Raw genomic sequence first — 16,165 nt, 5'->3', positions numbered from 1 at the left:
ATAGAATAAAGTCAAGTCAGCAATCAGAGACAGAGGAAGTCTTTAGGTACAATACCAGGCAGACCTATACAGAAAACATTGAACAATATTGTTGGGTTCAAGATAAACCTATATAATTTGACTCTTGTCATTTTCAAATTTTAAGGCAATTCGCTCTTAGCCATTAATACATATAATGTGGCATAATGTTGTAGTTCTGAACTCTTTAAAAACACATTAACTTAATAAAAGGCCATTTTCTATTAGAAAAAGGCATGGCAGTTCAGTGACAGTTGTACAGTATACAATCACTGGCCACTATATGTATATACCTATTGTATACCGTTTATACCTGCAATGGACAAAATATATATATATTATGGAAATAACATTTGTACGTGTAGTTTCCTCTTTGAGGACGAGTAATCTTTGAATGAGCGAGGGAGTGTCCTGTGGTTCAGAGTGAGCTTGGTACTGAAGGATTCAATTCTAATAGGTTATTTGCAGCTGCAGTGACCCGGTGCAAAGAGACATGAGGGCAGGAACCAAAAGAAAGCATAGGCCGAGATAATAATTCACTGATGAGCTAAACAATAAAGGGACCAGACTTACGGAGGGTTGTGACAGGAAACAGTCGGACACCGGAAGAGCAGTCAAAATAAACATACAATCAATCCAACAGGGATCAGGCAGAAAATCCAAAACCTGGAGAAGATTTGTCCAAAAGGTCCAGTGAGAGCAGTCCAACAAGGCACAAACAGTGTGAACAAAAACCTGATGCACACCACTGAACATAACAACTACACTTAGGACTAATTGACAAACAAGACTGGAGGGAAACCGCAAAGACGGGAAGTGAAATCACAATTGAGTACTTTCAAAATAAAAGAGAAAGTCTAAGCAGGAGGTTCACACGGGGAGCAGAGCACGACAGTGGGCATGTTTAACAACCTTTTCAGGAACACGACCTTCATCCACCCTGAAGTAACCATGTTTTTAAACCTCATCTTAAGCACAGTAATATTACTGGGCAAGGAGATATAAAGACGGCGACCCCAAAACAACAAACTTTTCCCTCTTTAATGAGCCAATCAGCAACCTTTACAATTGCTTGACAGGCCAGTACATTGGGAAATAGGAGGAATGCTTTCTCTGCCACACTGGGAAACTAATCAACAAAATTGGTGAGATGTATTCTTCGGAATAAAACATTTCACTTTAACCAGAGAAAGGTTTTCAAGAAAGTGCCGGTTAGCCTTCTAAAGCCATTGAAAACTTGATAAAGTATGATACTGATTTTCGTACAAATAACAACATGGGACTAGAAAATCAGTAGGCAATAATACATGCCATTATTTCAACTGATAGATATTAAGACAACTGACGTAGTCTAATATTCCTACCAATTTTTGATATTATTTGAAATGGTATCAAATTCTTGGCAATCTAATCCTAACAGAGCAGAATAAGAGAGTAGTTCATTGTATTGGCCTGAAATATACAATAAAGGCATTTGGTTTTAGTGGACCATGGACCAGTAACACAATTGTGTATTTCCTGAACAGTGAGAAAACAGAAGAAACAGGTTTGTTAGGTTTTAGGCTATAAGGTGGCAGCATATATTGGTACAAATGCAAGGTTGCAAAGTGTATAATACACCTATAAAAAATTTATGATGAAAAGTATATCTATTTTTTTCAGTGTTATTTATGAAGTGTTTTTATGCGTCTGTGGCCATATAAGGAACCTCATTACAGCAATAGTTGATACAGACAGCCACATATTGGATTTGTTATAGAAAGCTTATGTTGGGCCATCGAATCCACAGTTTGCTCTAATCCCTCTACTGGTCTCCTTTCCACTAATTCGTCCTGTTCTCTTCTGTCCCTTTACTTGCCCTTTGTGTGTGATCATCTTGTAACATGATGCTGGCAAAAACAAATTGCAAGGAACCTTTTACTGCAGTATTATTAGATGTCAGTGATGAATATCTTTCTCCCTCCTTCTCTCGCTGACAGATGGATGCAGGATAATCCCATTGATTTCAGACACAAGAGCAGGCCGGTGACGGTGAATCCCAGGGCCTCTGTGCATCTTACTGGCTGCGGAAAAGTGGTGAGCCCCTTGTTCTGGTGCCATCAAAATCCATTTTTCTTCTTCATTTTCATGCTCTTATACTTTTGCTCAGGGATCGACATTGTCTGAAGAGGAGTGCCACATTAGGGGTAACATGAAACCACTACATACAAAGGATTGAAGCCCAACATTGTTGGTGCTTGAATCATGATAAATTAGGGAAAAAAACTGTTTGAAAAATGTAACACTCTGTTATCTCTGTAATAATGAAACATAAAAATGGGATTAATACATTAGCATAAATCATAAATAATATTTATGGTTAGTGTACAGGAATTATCACCTCTAGGTTTTATTACACAATGTTGCACATGTACATGATTTTTAGATTTACAGTTTTATTTTACAATCCAGAACAAAACATTAAACAATAGGTAAATGAAAAATAAAAAACCCTAACATTTAATCTTCAACCAGTGAACTCCAATCAATGAAACATTAACAGCAAAAGTGGTACCATCCCATGATCTAACACGGGGGTGATTCAACCTTAACTGTGGAGCTACCTAAATACACAACAACATCTGCTAAGAAAAAAAATAAGAAATTGCTTGTGTACAGTGAAATGTTGTTGGACAATATCAGCCATTTATGTTAAATTGGCTTATGTTTACTGATCATTTAACATGTCCTCAGCTTGCTGCAACATAGAATAAAGCAAAGCGGAAATTTCACCTTTCTAAGAAGACTGACTGAGACTTGCAAGCAGTAGGTGCAACTCGAGACTGGCATGTGTTGAGCTTGTCGGTCATTAATACCATGACCCCAGTGCCTTACCTGAAAGAGAATATGTTAGCACTTAGAGCATGAATTACCTGCACACAAGAGTAACATAATAGAACGTTAATGCAGAATATACTACATGTAAAACATTTACAAAACTGTCTTGATGACAACTGAAAAGAAATAAAAGTGGCTCCAAACTAAGAAAGTAACTTAATATAGGATCGTTATTACCCTGGATAATGTCATTCCCCGTAGTCCTATATGAGACATTTTATTCCCCAGTTTGTGAGCAGGCAGACAGGTTAGAGGCCTAGTACATCACAGTTTTTAACAAGGACATCAAAAACCTGCATCTATAAATAGTCAGAATGGGCTATTTAGACTTAACAGAAAAACAGAAATATTAGCAGGTGTTCAATTCCATTCTCAGTGGATAGGTAAACCAATACTACACAGCAAAATATCTTGTTGTATAGGCACAAGTCAAATGCTTTTTCTTAAAAGTGTGCACATCAAAGACAAAACTTGAAATTCAGTGGAGGTACATTACAGACACTAGTAAGAGCTGCAGAAAGTCTGCAACCTTGAATTTCACCCAACAAGAGTAATGCGCTTGTTACCAATGTGCGCATAAAGATTTGTAATCTGGAATGACTCAAATATAAATGGAATCCTGTCAATTAATATATAAATTTGACATAATTATTACAATGAATAAACATCAATTAGAGCCACACCAGGCCTACAACACAGCCCTTCTCCAACAGATGTTGTCGGGAGGCTGACAGGTCCTAAAACAATCTTACTTAGATTGTCTGTCACACAGGGTACACAATTGCAATCACACACAAACATACATTTTATATCTACTAATGTCGTCACGTCCACTGTGCAGTCTCTTTAAATTCAGTTCAGTTATATTAATAAACTTCAGACTTGCTGAAAATTGTCCCTTCCCGCCTTCCATTTCAAATCCACACCTATAATGTTCTCCATGCCATCAGGTGAAACTTCACACAGTTGATGTACTGTTTCTGCCTCACTAAAGGCTTTGTGCAGGGGACCTGCTGGTTTTACGTTAATTATCGGTCCCCCTCTCCTCCATAAAGGTAATTATTGGTTCCGGCTGGTTGTACATACTCCTCAGTTTTGTCCCAGTCTGACACCCAGCCTCCTCCTCCTCCTCCCATGCCGCCGCCTCCATTGGGATCTGCCCCCTGGTTCATGGCTCCGTAGCCTGCCCCGCCACTTGTGCGATATAGCTCCTCTGTCTCGTTTGCGAGCTCATCCTCATCCAGGATGCCACATTTCTCGTCGCTCAGCTCCTCTGGCTCGGCCCAAGCTTGCTTCTCTCCGGATGCAAAAAGTCCTGCAGCAGAGACAGACAAAATAAGATTGTTGGTCACGTTATTCAAAATTGTAACAGAGCTGACAACAGATTTACAAAATGCATTTAACTGATTTTTAGGTTTGATTGCAGTAAGAACAACACACAGGTTGTTGCATAATGAAACATCCTAATGCTCTGAAGAAGAATGAGTGGAAAATATACCCACCATAGAATATAACACCTCCGTAATGTACAATTGAGGCAATAAGAAACACACCCTGCCACTCCTCCCGTGTCTATCAAAGGAGAGCGAGAAGAAGAAAAAGCGGACAAATGATTATACATGTGTTTTCTTTTCTATTATGACTTTGAAATAAAGTGGTTCTAAATTTATGCATATATTCATGCATTGAATCAGCCCAGTCAAAGAGTTTGAACATGTGCAGAGTTTTATAAATGTATTTAAACACTGGATACTTTGGGTCTGTTGAACTTTCCTGGGTGCAAAATGAAATTGTTCCTCTTAAGTGATAGATTTCTCCTCGTAAGCAATGCTAAAGTAAAAAAAAACCTAAAAGAGGAAGTAATATGTGGTTTTGTATCTAGATAGCTTGGATGAACTATTTTCCACCACCAACACCAAGTGTTGAGATGAAGTGTTTTACAGTGTATTGTGTCTACGATATCATACAAACTATGATACTTTCTACAACTTGATTACAGTTGATTCAGACTGTCCACACAAATACATATTTGCATGACTTAGTGGTATCAGTTCTCACCTTGTGTTTTGTCATGGCACCAACTATAAGTGGGCAAACCATACCAGACAAAGTGCCCACACCGTTGGAGATACCCATGAGGATACTGGCATAGCGTGGCGCGATGTCCAGGTGGTTGACGTTGAAACCTTATAAGGAAGGATAAATATTATCAGAATGTTAGATTAAAAAAATAGCACTAGACCCACCAAAATATATAAATATTTATAGCTAGTGGGTTTGTACGAGGGCTTAAAGAATGAATAGACATTAGTTATGCTTTCACCTGAAATGGCAAAGCCAGAGAAACCCACAGCCAGGACCAGGAAGGTAATGGCAAAGACTTTTGTGTGAGAGAAGCCCACCACCAGCAGCAGAGTTGCCTCCATCCCGAACCCTGATGGAGGCAAGTGAAGATATCACAGAAATCAACAAAGAACCAGGCCTCAAAGCAAGATGCTTTTTTTAAGTCAACTTGAATCAATTTTATTTGTGTCTTTCTCTCTGTTCACAATCTGCTGTTCGCTGAGCAGTCTCCGAAAATAGCATCGGTACTGACACTGACCAACAAAGGGATATGTGCACGTATTCTTCTACATTTCACTTCCCTGTTGGAGTTCAAAAATACCCGAAAGGCACATAACTGTTGCTTTACAGTGAGTCATCATTCGTCTTATACAGTAAATGTTTTCTCTGCACAGAGGAGGAGGAAATACTTAAGTTAAAATTACACATCCAGACAGCAAAATGCTATTTCATGTCAGACTTGCTCGGCAATTTCGAGTTTGATGACAGGTTTGGCCTTTGTAAAGTAAAACAGCAGGTCAGCTACATCCATATGTATTTTGACTTCCCTTCATTTTGGTCCTGTCTTACCTCCACAGTTCATTAGTTTCCTGACGTTAGTGGTGGTCATGATGTGGTTTGAGCGTAAATAGTCGGCAAGCTGGCCACCAATGGGCACAATGATGGTCATGACCAGATGGGGCAGAGCAGAAACTATGCCCACCTTGATGAGAGAGAGAGAGAGAGAGAGAAAAAACTTTCAATGCAACCGATTATTGACCTTTAGTGATTTTTGCTGCAGTGAGCATTGAAAGCAGTGACTGTGCAGTATCATGAAATGTTATATGTATATACAAACTTTTGTTCCGGGTACACTACAACACCCTCAGCACACTGCCCGCATCTGGTTTTCAGTTACCTTGCTAATCTCGAACCCAAACACCTCCTCGAAGTATGCGGGCTGGCTGATGAGAAGCAAGTAGAAAGTCCAGCTTCTGCAAAAATTTGCCACAATGATGGCGTACACTGGCATGGATGTGAAGAAAGCCCTCCACGGGGTGTTGAATTTCTGCAACACATGAATAAGTGTGATGTTGTTGTTGTTGTTGTTGTTATTATAGCGATACTTTATCAATGATTTAATTTAAAAAGATCTATAGCCTTGGGAAGGCAATGACATCACATCAGCACTATCAGAGGAAATCTACTTGGTGTACTGACCGTCACTGCATGTTGGGCCGTCTGGCCAATGCTTTCCTCAATATATGTCCTCTCCTCCTCAGTGATGGTGGGATGGGCTGCGGGACTTTCATAAGACACCAGGGTCCAGAAGCAATACCACATGACCCCAAAAGTTCCTGGAGCAGTGGAAAGAAGACAAGCAGGCAAAGGGCAGGGGAGGGAAAAACAATCACGTAAGTGTCAGACCTGGAAGAAAGATCGCAAAGACGAAGCATCTGAACAGACCATTAAATGTTAAATTCATGCATAACCGGTGATGGGATGGGTCTAGGTTTTACACACAATAACCATGTATGCTGATACATTATATAGGCTATTATATTTATAGTTGTCACAAACAACAACTGATTACTGTAGGACTGTTGTCATGTTCACAATGGCAACTGGCACAATGTATTGCAGTACTTGATGATTCTGATTCTGGCCCATTCTTTTTAAACTTGCTACTAAAGATACTAACTACCCAAAACAAAAACTAATTTCAGTTTGAAAAGCGAGATCATCGAAAAAGCTGGATGTCGTTTATTGGCAGCATCAGGGTCGAGGGTCAGTTACCGTAAACGTAGAAGACCGATGACCATCCCGAGTACTGGACGAGGATCCCGGCTAACGGCATGGCAATCACAGCACCAGCATAAGAGCCTGGGAAACATAGAAATATTGTGGGTAAAATAAATAAGCAGTTAAACATCAAACATCAATCAATCAAAGAGAGTTAAGAGACTCACCACAGAAGGCTGTTGTCGCAAGACGACTTCTTTCCAGAGGAGGGGCCCATTTTGCCCAAATACCATGACAGGCAGGATATGAAACCCCCTGTAGAATAGGGAAGAAATTACACTATGGTGAATCTTCTGAATAAAATGTAAATTTGTTCACCTTGCTCATTTATTGTGTTCACAAGTAAAGCTATAGACAGAACTGAAGCACCTCCACAAGTCCTTGAAACACCCTGACAAGGATAACGCAGCCAAAGTGCATCCGGGCGGCTGCGGGGATAAGCATGTTCAGGCAAGATGTGGCCACTATGGCGAAGCCAAACACTCTGGAAGAGGGGGAAAAATAGAGATAGGAGGAGACATTCAGTGTGTACAGAAGAATGTGTAATGATCCCTTTGCATTCAATAAGTAGTGAAATAACCGACCTGTTTGCAGCAAACTTTTGACAAATGAACCCTCCTGGAATTTGAGTCACTATGTATCCCCAGAAGAATGAGCCGTGGATCATTCCCACCGTTTCCGGATCCCAGTCAAATTGAGGTTGCTGTTTGGACAGCCAGGAAGACAAGTACATATAAAACAAAATGCACATAAAGTGCAACCAATAGAGAATATTGTGAATTGAATATAAAGATTTGTAACATAATAAAGTTTTAACACTGCGAACTTGGAGCAAAATGTCTTCAAGGATCCCGCTCCGAAACAGTGTTGGAAGCATATTTGTCTAAAATATCCCTACATCCTGTAGAATTTAAAAAAAAATAATTCAGCCCCAGGCGATCGCTACTCACCACTATGACCTCCTTGTTGTCTCTCAAGATTTTGTGGCTGTTGACCATGCTGACGATGGCCACGCCCAAGTTACATCGGATTCCAAAGGAGATGCAGAAGCCAATGCCAGAGAGGATGGCGATGATGTAGCGCCTGGGCAGGCCGAAGCACGTGCAGTCGACCACCGGCATTTCCTTTTCCTCCACCAGCTCGGGCCGGCCCTCCGCCGACAGCTCGATGGTCTCGCCATTTTCTTGCTTCTTCTCGAGAGCGCTGCGGAGAAGAGTTTGGAAAAAAAGGTGTAGGGATCAAAAATTTTGTATGCATGTTAACTACAGTCCTTGTTCGTATGTTGTTTAGACTCTTGGGCACTTTGGGCTTTTGTCATAAATATGAATACAAAAAGGCCTTGATCAAAAAGCTGCGCAAGTGAATTTGGTTATCAAGAAGTTGATTCAAAAGTTACATTTTCATATAGTTTCAATCTTTGTATTCCTCCTCTGTCAGCTTATGATGGTGTGGTGTGGTGTTCTGAGGCATCAGTTTGAAAACCCTCTTTGCAGAGACAGCCTTTGACAAATCACACCAAAAGACTCCTTGATATAAAATTTGCCACTTCAGCACTCACTAGTTGTCAATTCAATTTAACAAAACTGCTCTTTAAAACTGTGCCAAATGACAGGACTCAAACAGAAGCAAAAACAATCATTGATCCCATTACAGGAGAGACCTTTACGTTTGGTTTACCAGTGCGGCTGTGGCTTAGGGAGTGGAGAGGGTCGTCCACCAACCAAGAGGTCAACAGTTTGATCCCCAGCTCCTTCCAGTCGGCATGCCAAAGTGACACTTAACCCTAAATTGTTCCTGATGGCTGTGCCAGCAGTGTATGAATGATTTGTGATCTGCTATGTATAGAAGCGCTGTACGAATGAGTGAATGTGACTTGTAATGTAAACACTTTGTGTGATCGATAAGACTCGAAAAGCGCCATATCACTGCAGTCCATTTACCATTCCTAGATTTTTCTATATTGTCGATTTTCTTCAAGGGCAATCAGTCATTCAGTCATCTCCCAGACGGGTGTTTCTGAACGATGACTGAGGATCTGGATTTTTAGATAATCTTTCAAACTGTCAATTTGACTGGTAACTCCAACATTATAACTAGAAACTGAGACTGTCGCCCTACTAACTTTGACATATCCCGTCTTCTTGAGGTGTTTAAACACTGCTTCTTTTTATATATTTATATATAACATTTGGTCAAACTGGCTGACAGTGAGGAATACAGTGTGAGTAAAAGACAACAGCATTGACAGAAACTTGTCTCATCCGGGTGCATTCATCCTCCTCTTCCCCCTCCAGACAAGGTTAACTACTCCTTTTCTGCTCCCGTCTGTAGCGTGTGCTCAAATGTCTTGCAGAGAAACCCGGAGAAACCATGACCTCTGCAAGCTCGACGTCTTACAGCCATCAAATATGTATCAAAACGCAGTGGATAATCTATTAAACATGACATGCGCTAGGAACAGACTTGAGAACTGCAGGTCCACGTGATGGAGCCCTATTGCTATTCCCACTGCTTTTGTCTGGTTAATATAATTTATAACCAGTGCGGGGAGATGCATTCGGCACATGAGAGCTGGTTGTGCTCAAGCAAAACATATCAGTCTACTCAGCTCTGCCATTTTTTTTCCTTCCAAGATACAATACCCAGAACATGAATAAAGCTTTTGGGAATGGGGGGTGGGTGTATTTTATAGACTACTTTATTTGACAGTTGGTTGTCCGGGACAAACAAAGATGAAATTGGATTGAGATCAGGAGCCATAGAGCCACATTTGATTGTGTTATGACTCTTTGCGGACTGAGCCACAAGGGCAGCACATTAATTACAGTTCACACACTACATTCTGCCACACTGGCTACACTGAACACTCAGCATGCTTGGGCTGAAAATCGCTACACACACACACACACACAGAATCCACTGATGTTATCTCTACAGTGGATCATTGTATGAATAAAATTTACCCAGAGAAAATAATAAACAAAAATCCCCAATCACGGTTTAATCCATTGAGTTATATACTTAAAATCCAACTGGAGCCATTTGTGGATATTGTTTTCATGTCATTGATGTGCGTTGACCAATCAGATCCAGCATTAACAATAATACACGTAAAAAAACCACATAATTAAAGACAAGTATGTTTGTATGTATGTAAATGTGCTGGTTGAGCAGCTACTAATGAACGGAATGGGTCTTAGCCATTGTATAGTTCTTTTTTCTATTAGTTATTTAAGTCCTCAGTATCAGGATCTATTCATTATTTTCATACATATCTTATCTCATCGAGTCCATTTTGTTCTTGACATTGCTTAAATGGATTTTCTTTTGACATATCAGAACTGCATTACCTTGTACTGAGACGTGAGGAGAGAGGGGGCATGGGTTTTTTTTGTTAGTTGTGCGGAGGCTTCTTTCTAAACTCTAAAATCTCGAGGCATAATATTACAGCTCTGCCAAGCCACCAGGACAATCGAAATAAGAGCCCCAGGTGGCAGAAAAATCTTTTTTAACCATTTCTGAAGCTCTTCTAAATCGTCCTTCCTCCAGATACATAGAATGACATGGACACTAACATATCGAGTGACAGAAAAACTTCTACGGATGGACTTTGTGTCCCTGCCAATAAACCTGTTCAGAACGGTCAGCTAAAACTCCAACCATGAGCAGACATGGGAAATAACAGCAACACAATAATAAAACATAGATGCTTTATTAGATACTGTAAGCACTGGATCTAACAGTCTTAAACACTGATCAAGTATTAATGATTCTCCATCCTGAATTATTAATATCTCTGGCTCTCTTGGACTATTTTGGTCTGGGCGGGCGTCTTTCTTCATTCCTCCTGTCTCCTCCTTTATCTTTAACCCTTCCTTTTGCCGCCAACTCCCCTGACTCACGCACAGTCTCTCACACACAATTCACAACATTTCCTTCCTCTGCAACACCAATTTATTTCCCAGTGTCCAGAGGACGTCCCTGTGGACGTCTTCTCTTTCTGCCATACAATAAGTGCTTGTTTTTCCACTTCTCTTTTTTTTTGTTTGTTTTACTACACATTGTACATGCTGCACTGCCTTTTCTTGACTGACCCTGGGTTAAGGAAAATCCGTTGTAATCCTCACAAGCCCCGACCTTCTCCCCTCTTGTGCTCGTCACACCATGAGGGAAGGGTGCCTGGGCGCCTCTGTGAGGCTGTGTGAGTCAAAAATGCCTCGTTTTGAATCTTGATCACATGTAAGATAGGTGAACGCATATTAATCTCTTAAAGTCCAGGTTAATCTCTTAATTCAAACGTCAAGAACGAATGTCAGGGCATCTCAGCAGCCTGGCATCATTGATTGCATAAGAGGGAATGAAATAACTACCGCAGAAGGTTGGAAAGCGCTAGGTCAGCGGGATAAAGAGGAGAAACGCATACTATTAATGGAGGAGTAACAAGAGGAGGTCAGTTAGTGTTTGTACATCAGTAAAATCATGTTTCTGTTCATTATTATTATATTATGAATAGAATAGACTATTCTGAATGGTGTGTATTAGAACAGAGACAGTTCCATCATGTGCAGCAGTCTGTCCGTGTGCCTGCTTTTCTCCGTGCTCGCCCCTCAGCTGACGTTGCGTGCAGGGAACAGGACGAGGGAACGGGCCGGTGCGTGTTGCGCACGGCAGCGAGGAGTCCTGGGAGCACCTGAGAGCTCGTGCGCCCCACGGAAATGAAGGCCTACAGGCAGCTGCGGGCTCGCTGCCATGGCCTAATCTTGGCTGTGAGGTGCTCTGAAAAGGGGGGGGTGGCACGATGACGGGCTACTTAGGATGTGAGAGAGAGGGAGGGAGGAGGTGTCCAAGGTGTACGGCCTGCAGGGATTTACGTGGGCCGACAGCTTGGACGAGGAGAGGCTATTTCTGGAGAGGATTTAAGTGTTTAGACGCTCCATCAAATCCCGAGGGAGAGAGAGGAAGGGGAGTCCATCAATACCTCCCTTGCTTTCAGATACCCATCACGGGCCAGACCCCCTGACTACTGCACACACTTTGGTTCATCGTGAGGAGGTGTGCCACGCAAGTTCGGTTTCTTGCTGCCAGTTGCCAACATAGCAGCATATCTGTGGACAGAGGAGTCTCTTTGCGCAGGTGGCTTAATGCGCACTGAGAAAATGTAACATTCCCTTCCATGTTCCCTGACCTTAGTCCACATCCCCAGTCTGTCACCACCAGTTTGCTTGTCATGCTGATGAGTAACCCACACCAAAAAGCTGGAGCACTTACCAAGGTGGGGGGTTTATTAAACTGACCCTAAGCTACTGTGCCATGAAGGCATGTGTGAGAGAACAACAGGCCGCAGAGAGAAGCCTCACAGGCCACACTGAACAAACACACGTTGCGTGTGATAGAAACTGAAACACGTCGCTTGGCATGTCCGATCACGAAGCCCCAGACCAACTCTCCACATAGAAGTGTGACACTGCTTCAGTAATATGACAATGGCACAGCACAGCAGAATCGCCTGGCGAGGCTAAATCTGGTTATTGATCCCAGGGCTTCATCTTACACTGATCGAGCAGTTTTGAAACTTAATTCTGTTTATTCGTTCCTCCGATGCCAAAGGGGGATAATTCCCTTACTGCATCACTGCTCGAGAAACAGACTTTGGTCGATGATTTTTTTTTTAGCTTTCACCTTGAGAAAGTGTTCATGATTTTGAATCTGATATTCAATGATATAAAGTGATAAGGTATGTATGACAGTTTTCTTATGTGATGCATTCAGCAGCCAAGGGAGAAACAGATGTTGTGCCAGGTCATACAACTCCACACTAATCCAGGTCCCTGGACATCTTGAGCTTTAAAGACACATTAAGCTTAAATCATGTTTCAGCAACTAAAGGTAAAGACAAAAAAAAACATTTGCTGGTTTGTAATTGGTCCCAAAGAAATGTTACATACCCATAAATTTTCCCGAGAGTCTTGGCTGCCACGGCCTTAAACCTGTCCGGCCGGATCTCCATCCTCACGACTCCAGGTTCCGACCAAGGTGCAGTCTTTGCGCGCTCCCGCCCGAGCGCACAGCCTCCTCCTCTGCTCCCTGCGCCTCGTGGTTCTCACGCACACAATTGAGAAGAAAAAAAAGAAAAAGAAAAAAAGAAAAAGAAACTTGATTTTGCCTCGATCACTGGACTCCTCAACCCCGCAGGCTCCTGTGCAGCCAAACCCGCGGCCAGCAACGCTGATTTCTCCGAGGTGTAAACTGGCTTCAACCTCCTTTGGGAAAAACCGAGTGGACAAACATTGTCAGTGTTCACAATCAACTTCTGGACACTCGTCGGTGTCCGCTGAGGTCCAGGTGGAGCCGGAGACAACTTTGGACAGGACTCATGTCCGGGCGGCGTCTCTGGCCGTGGTGCTGAAACCAGATTACCGCTGCCTGCGCGCTAATCTCTCCAAGTGTGTGTGGTGAGTGGAAGGCGGCAGGTCACTTCCTCCCCTGCAGCCCGGCGCTCAAAGCCCCGACTCCTCCAGCAGCGGCTGTTCTTGGAACCGCACGAGCCTCGAATGGAGAGTTGGAGTAAACACTGTCCGATCGAAGTTGCCAGCTCTTGGTTGCGCGGGAGGGGCGCGGTGCTGCCGGGCCGCCGGCCATGCCTCTGGGTCGGGGCGCGGACAGCTGGCGACTGTTTTATTACATAAAGGTGAATTGTCTCCAAATGGCCGTGGAAGTCTACGAGTTAAAAAAAGAAAAGAAGAAAGAAATGACCTGATTATTTGTAGCCAAAAATATGATTATTCTAGAAATGGTTCTCCTTGCAGCGTTTCAGGTGTGCGCAGTGGAGGAGCTGCGATGACGCATCGCCGGGCAACTGTCATTGTATGAATATGCAATGGATAACTTCTGAACGACTTGACTTTATAACAGTCATTTGGGACACGTGGCGTTTGACGCAGATACAAATTACTAGTAAATCTCCAGATTTCGTTTGTGTGTGTTGTGTAGTAAACAGACCTTTAAGCATGTAAGTGATCGGGCCTTCTCCGACCTGCGACTGTATATGACAAGTTAGAAACCAGGTGAGGGTGCACCAGTAATGTACCAACTGGTGTGTCTTGAGACATTGCTCCACTTTCTTTATTTGCTTTACTTAATTGAGTATTTTACGCAATCCTTTAGTGGTTGATTTTCTCGAGGACAACATTTTGATCAATCTATTTAGCCGCTTCAGTTTCAGGGTCCTGGCACTGTGCGTGGTGGCAAACCTCCTGGTCCTGGTCCTGACACACACACACACACACACACACACACACACACACACACACACACACACACACACACACACACACACACACACACACACACACACACACACACACACACACACACACACACACACAGAGAGAGAGAGAGAGAGAGAGAGAGAGAGAGAGAGAGAGAGAGAGAGAGAGAGAGAGAGAGAGAGAGAGAGAGAGAGAGAGAGAGACATTATTCATCAGTAACTGTGCTTCTGCTGCTATAGTCAAAATGTTTGCTGTGTTTGCAGACAAATTAGCTCAGCATTTCTTCTTTGTGTAAACTCAATGTCAGTGTGGCACATCCAAACCAGCGAGAGTGAAGGAAAACCAGAAATACCTGCATATATGTATATATATAGTTTACAGTATGTTGGTGTGTTTTTGTTAAATTCTTAATCAGAATATGAACTTTGTCGGAAAGGTTTATAAAACCACAACTGCATGAGCCTCTATCCAAAAAGACACAGATCAAAGACTGTCAGACTCCTGCTTGATGAAATTATTTTTTACCAAGTAAAAAAAATTATTCTTCTTTTGTCTGAGATTTTTTATTATGAAGATTTGCCTTTTTAATGTGTCCGTCGCCTAAATAATCAGTTACATCTTAAAGTTTATTCTCTGGTTCCATGCTGGAAGTCGACTGAAAGGATAGATGGTATCAGATAAAATGCAGAGAAGACCTACTTTATTGTGATTGTAAAAACATACCAACACAAATAGCTACAGTTTATACATATAGGTGTGATGCACAAGCAAATGTTTGCAGCAGATATGTAGTAAAATATGGTTGGTTATGGGAAGTGAGAGGGCTCAGGGCGTCAACAACAGTTGGTGTCAGATTTGTTAGTTGCATCGGGCAAATGTGTTGTTCATGCTTAAAGTTTATCTTGTACATTCCTACAGGGCAAAATCTCATTGAAACCTGTACTTCAGTTTTGAAACTGGTGCTTTGTTTTAATAGGAAAATAATTCCGGCAACATTTGTTCACAAAAATCTAAATTTTGTCTGAGGTGTATACAGATAATTATAAACAGCATGCACATTGAAATAGAGACTACGTCTTAACATCGTTCAAAAGTGTCAAACTGCTAAGTCAGCATTCAATATCAGATGCAGCTCTTCTCCAGATCCTTGGCGGATATTGTTCTCAGAGAGTGAGAGGAGAGGAAGAGGGGAGGAAAGGGCATGGCAGAGGCAGAGGGAGGAGGGGACAGGCTGGGTGGGACCGAGATGATGGATGGAGTGTCCGAGAGCGAACCGTAACCTGCTCTGCGCACATCTGCTGCGCTGGAGTTAACAGAGGCGTGGAAAAACACAGGGGGAGGGTCCATGGGGTCTGTGGTAAAATCTGCAGACAGAGACATGAGAAACTTGACACTTGTTGATTTTTCTTGAATTCAGAGGGGGATATTTTCTTTTTAGATATTAGCTCAGAGGACAGAGTAAAAAAAACCCCCACCAGACATGTTTCTGTATCGATGGCTAATATCCACTCTATATTCACATTAACTATTGTATCATTAAAGGAAGTGCTTCAGCATTGAGAAATCACATTGTACGATGCTAGCCGACCTGTGGTGCTTTATAGCAAATGATTCCCAATAGATGAAAAAAGATTGAATGTCAATGATCCCAGTTTTCTCTGGATGTTGTTAATAGAGTTTATATTTCAATCTGTGGCTTCATTTTGTCTCTAGGTGAGATAAGTTTCTGTCGTTGCCATTTTCTTAATTTTTGTTGATTCGTTGTGTATTTTTTACATTGTATTTTTTACATTATCAAAAAAAAAACAAGCCTCCATTGCTGCTTTAAATATGGGCACAGTAATATTGATAAAGGTTTGGTACCAACAAGTGCGACA

The 16,165-nt window shown here is 41.9% G+C and overlaps 1 protein-coding gene and 1 long non-coding RNA gene across 2 annotated transcripts; one reads left to right on the top strand and one right to left on the bottom strand.

Annotated features, from left to right (window-relative positions):
• The first annotated feature begins 2,003 nt into the window (after positions 1 to 2,003).
• On the top strand, positions 2,004 to 9,619 carry LOC118287379. Its single transcript, XR_004785652.2, has 3 exons — positions 2,004 to 2,094; positions 6,501 to 6,632; positions 7,999 to 9,619. It is a non-coding gene; the product is annotated as an uncharacterized LOC118287379 (long non-coding RNA).
• Positions 2,392 to 13,932, bottom strand: LOC118287373 (vesicular glutamate transporter 1). The gene is made up of 13 exons (XM_035612484.2): positions 12,966 to 13,932; positions 7,971 to 8,223; positions 7,605 to 7,723; positions 7,390 to 7,504; positions 7,188 to 7,275; positions 7,015 to 7,101; positions 6,439 to 6,575; positions 6,137 to 6,286; positions 5,809 to 5,941; positions 5,219 to 5,329; positions 4,954 to 5,081; positions 4,398 to 4,467; positions 2,392 to 4,210 (listed from the first exon to the last, which is right to left on the bottom strand). Exons 1-13 carry the CDS (start codon positions 13,025 to 13,027, stop codon positions 3,924 to 3,926), a joined length of 1,740 nt encoding a protein of 579 aa, XP_035468377.1. The 5' UTR covers positions 13,028 to 13,932; the 3' UTR covers positions 2,392 to 3,923.
• Positions 13,933 to 16,165: the final 2,233 nt, after the last annotated feature.

The sequence above is a fragment of the Scophthalmus maximus genome, chromosome 16, assembly GCF_022379125.1.
Source record: "Scophthalmus maximus strain ysfricsl-2021 chromosome 16, ASM2237912v1, whole genome shotgun sequence".
Lineage (NCBI taxonomy): Eukaryota > Metazoa > Chordata > Actinopteri > Pleuronectiformes > Scophthalmidae > Scophthalmus > Scophthalmus maximus.
The sequence above is the reverse complement of the archived record's forward strand: the minus strand, read 5'-3'. Positions and strand labels throughout refer to the sequence as shown.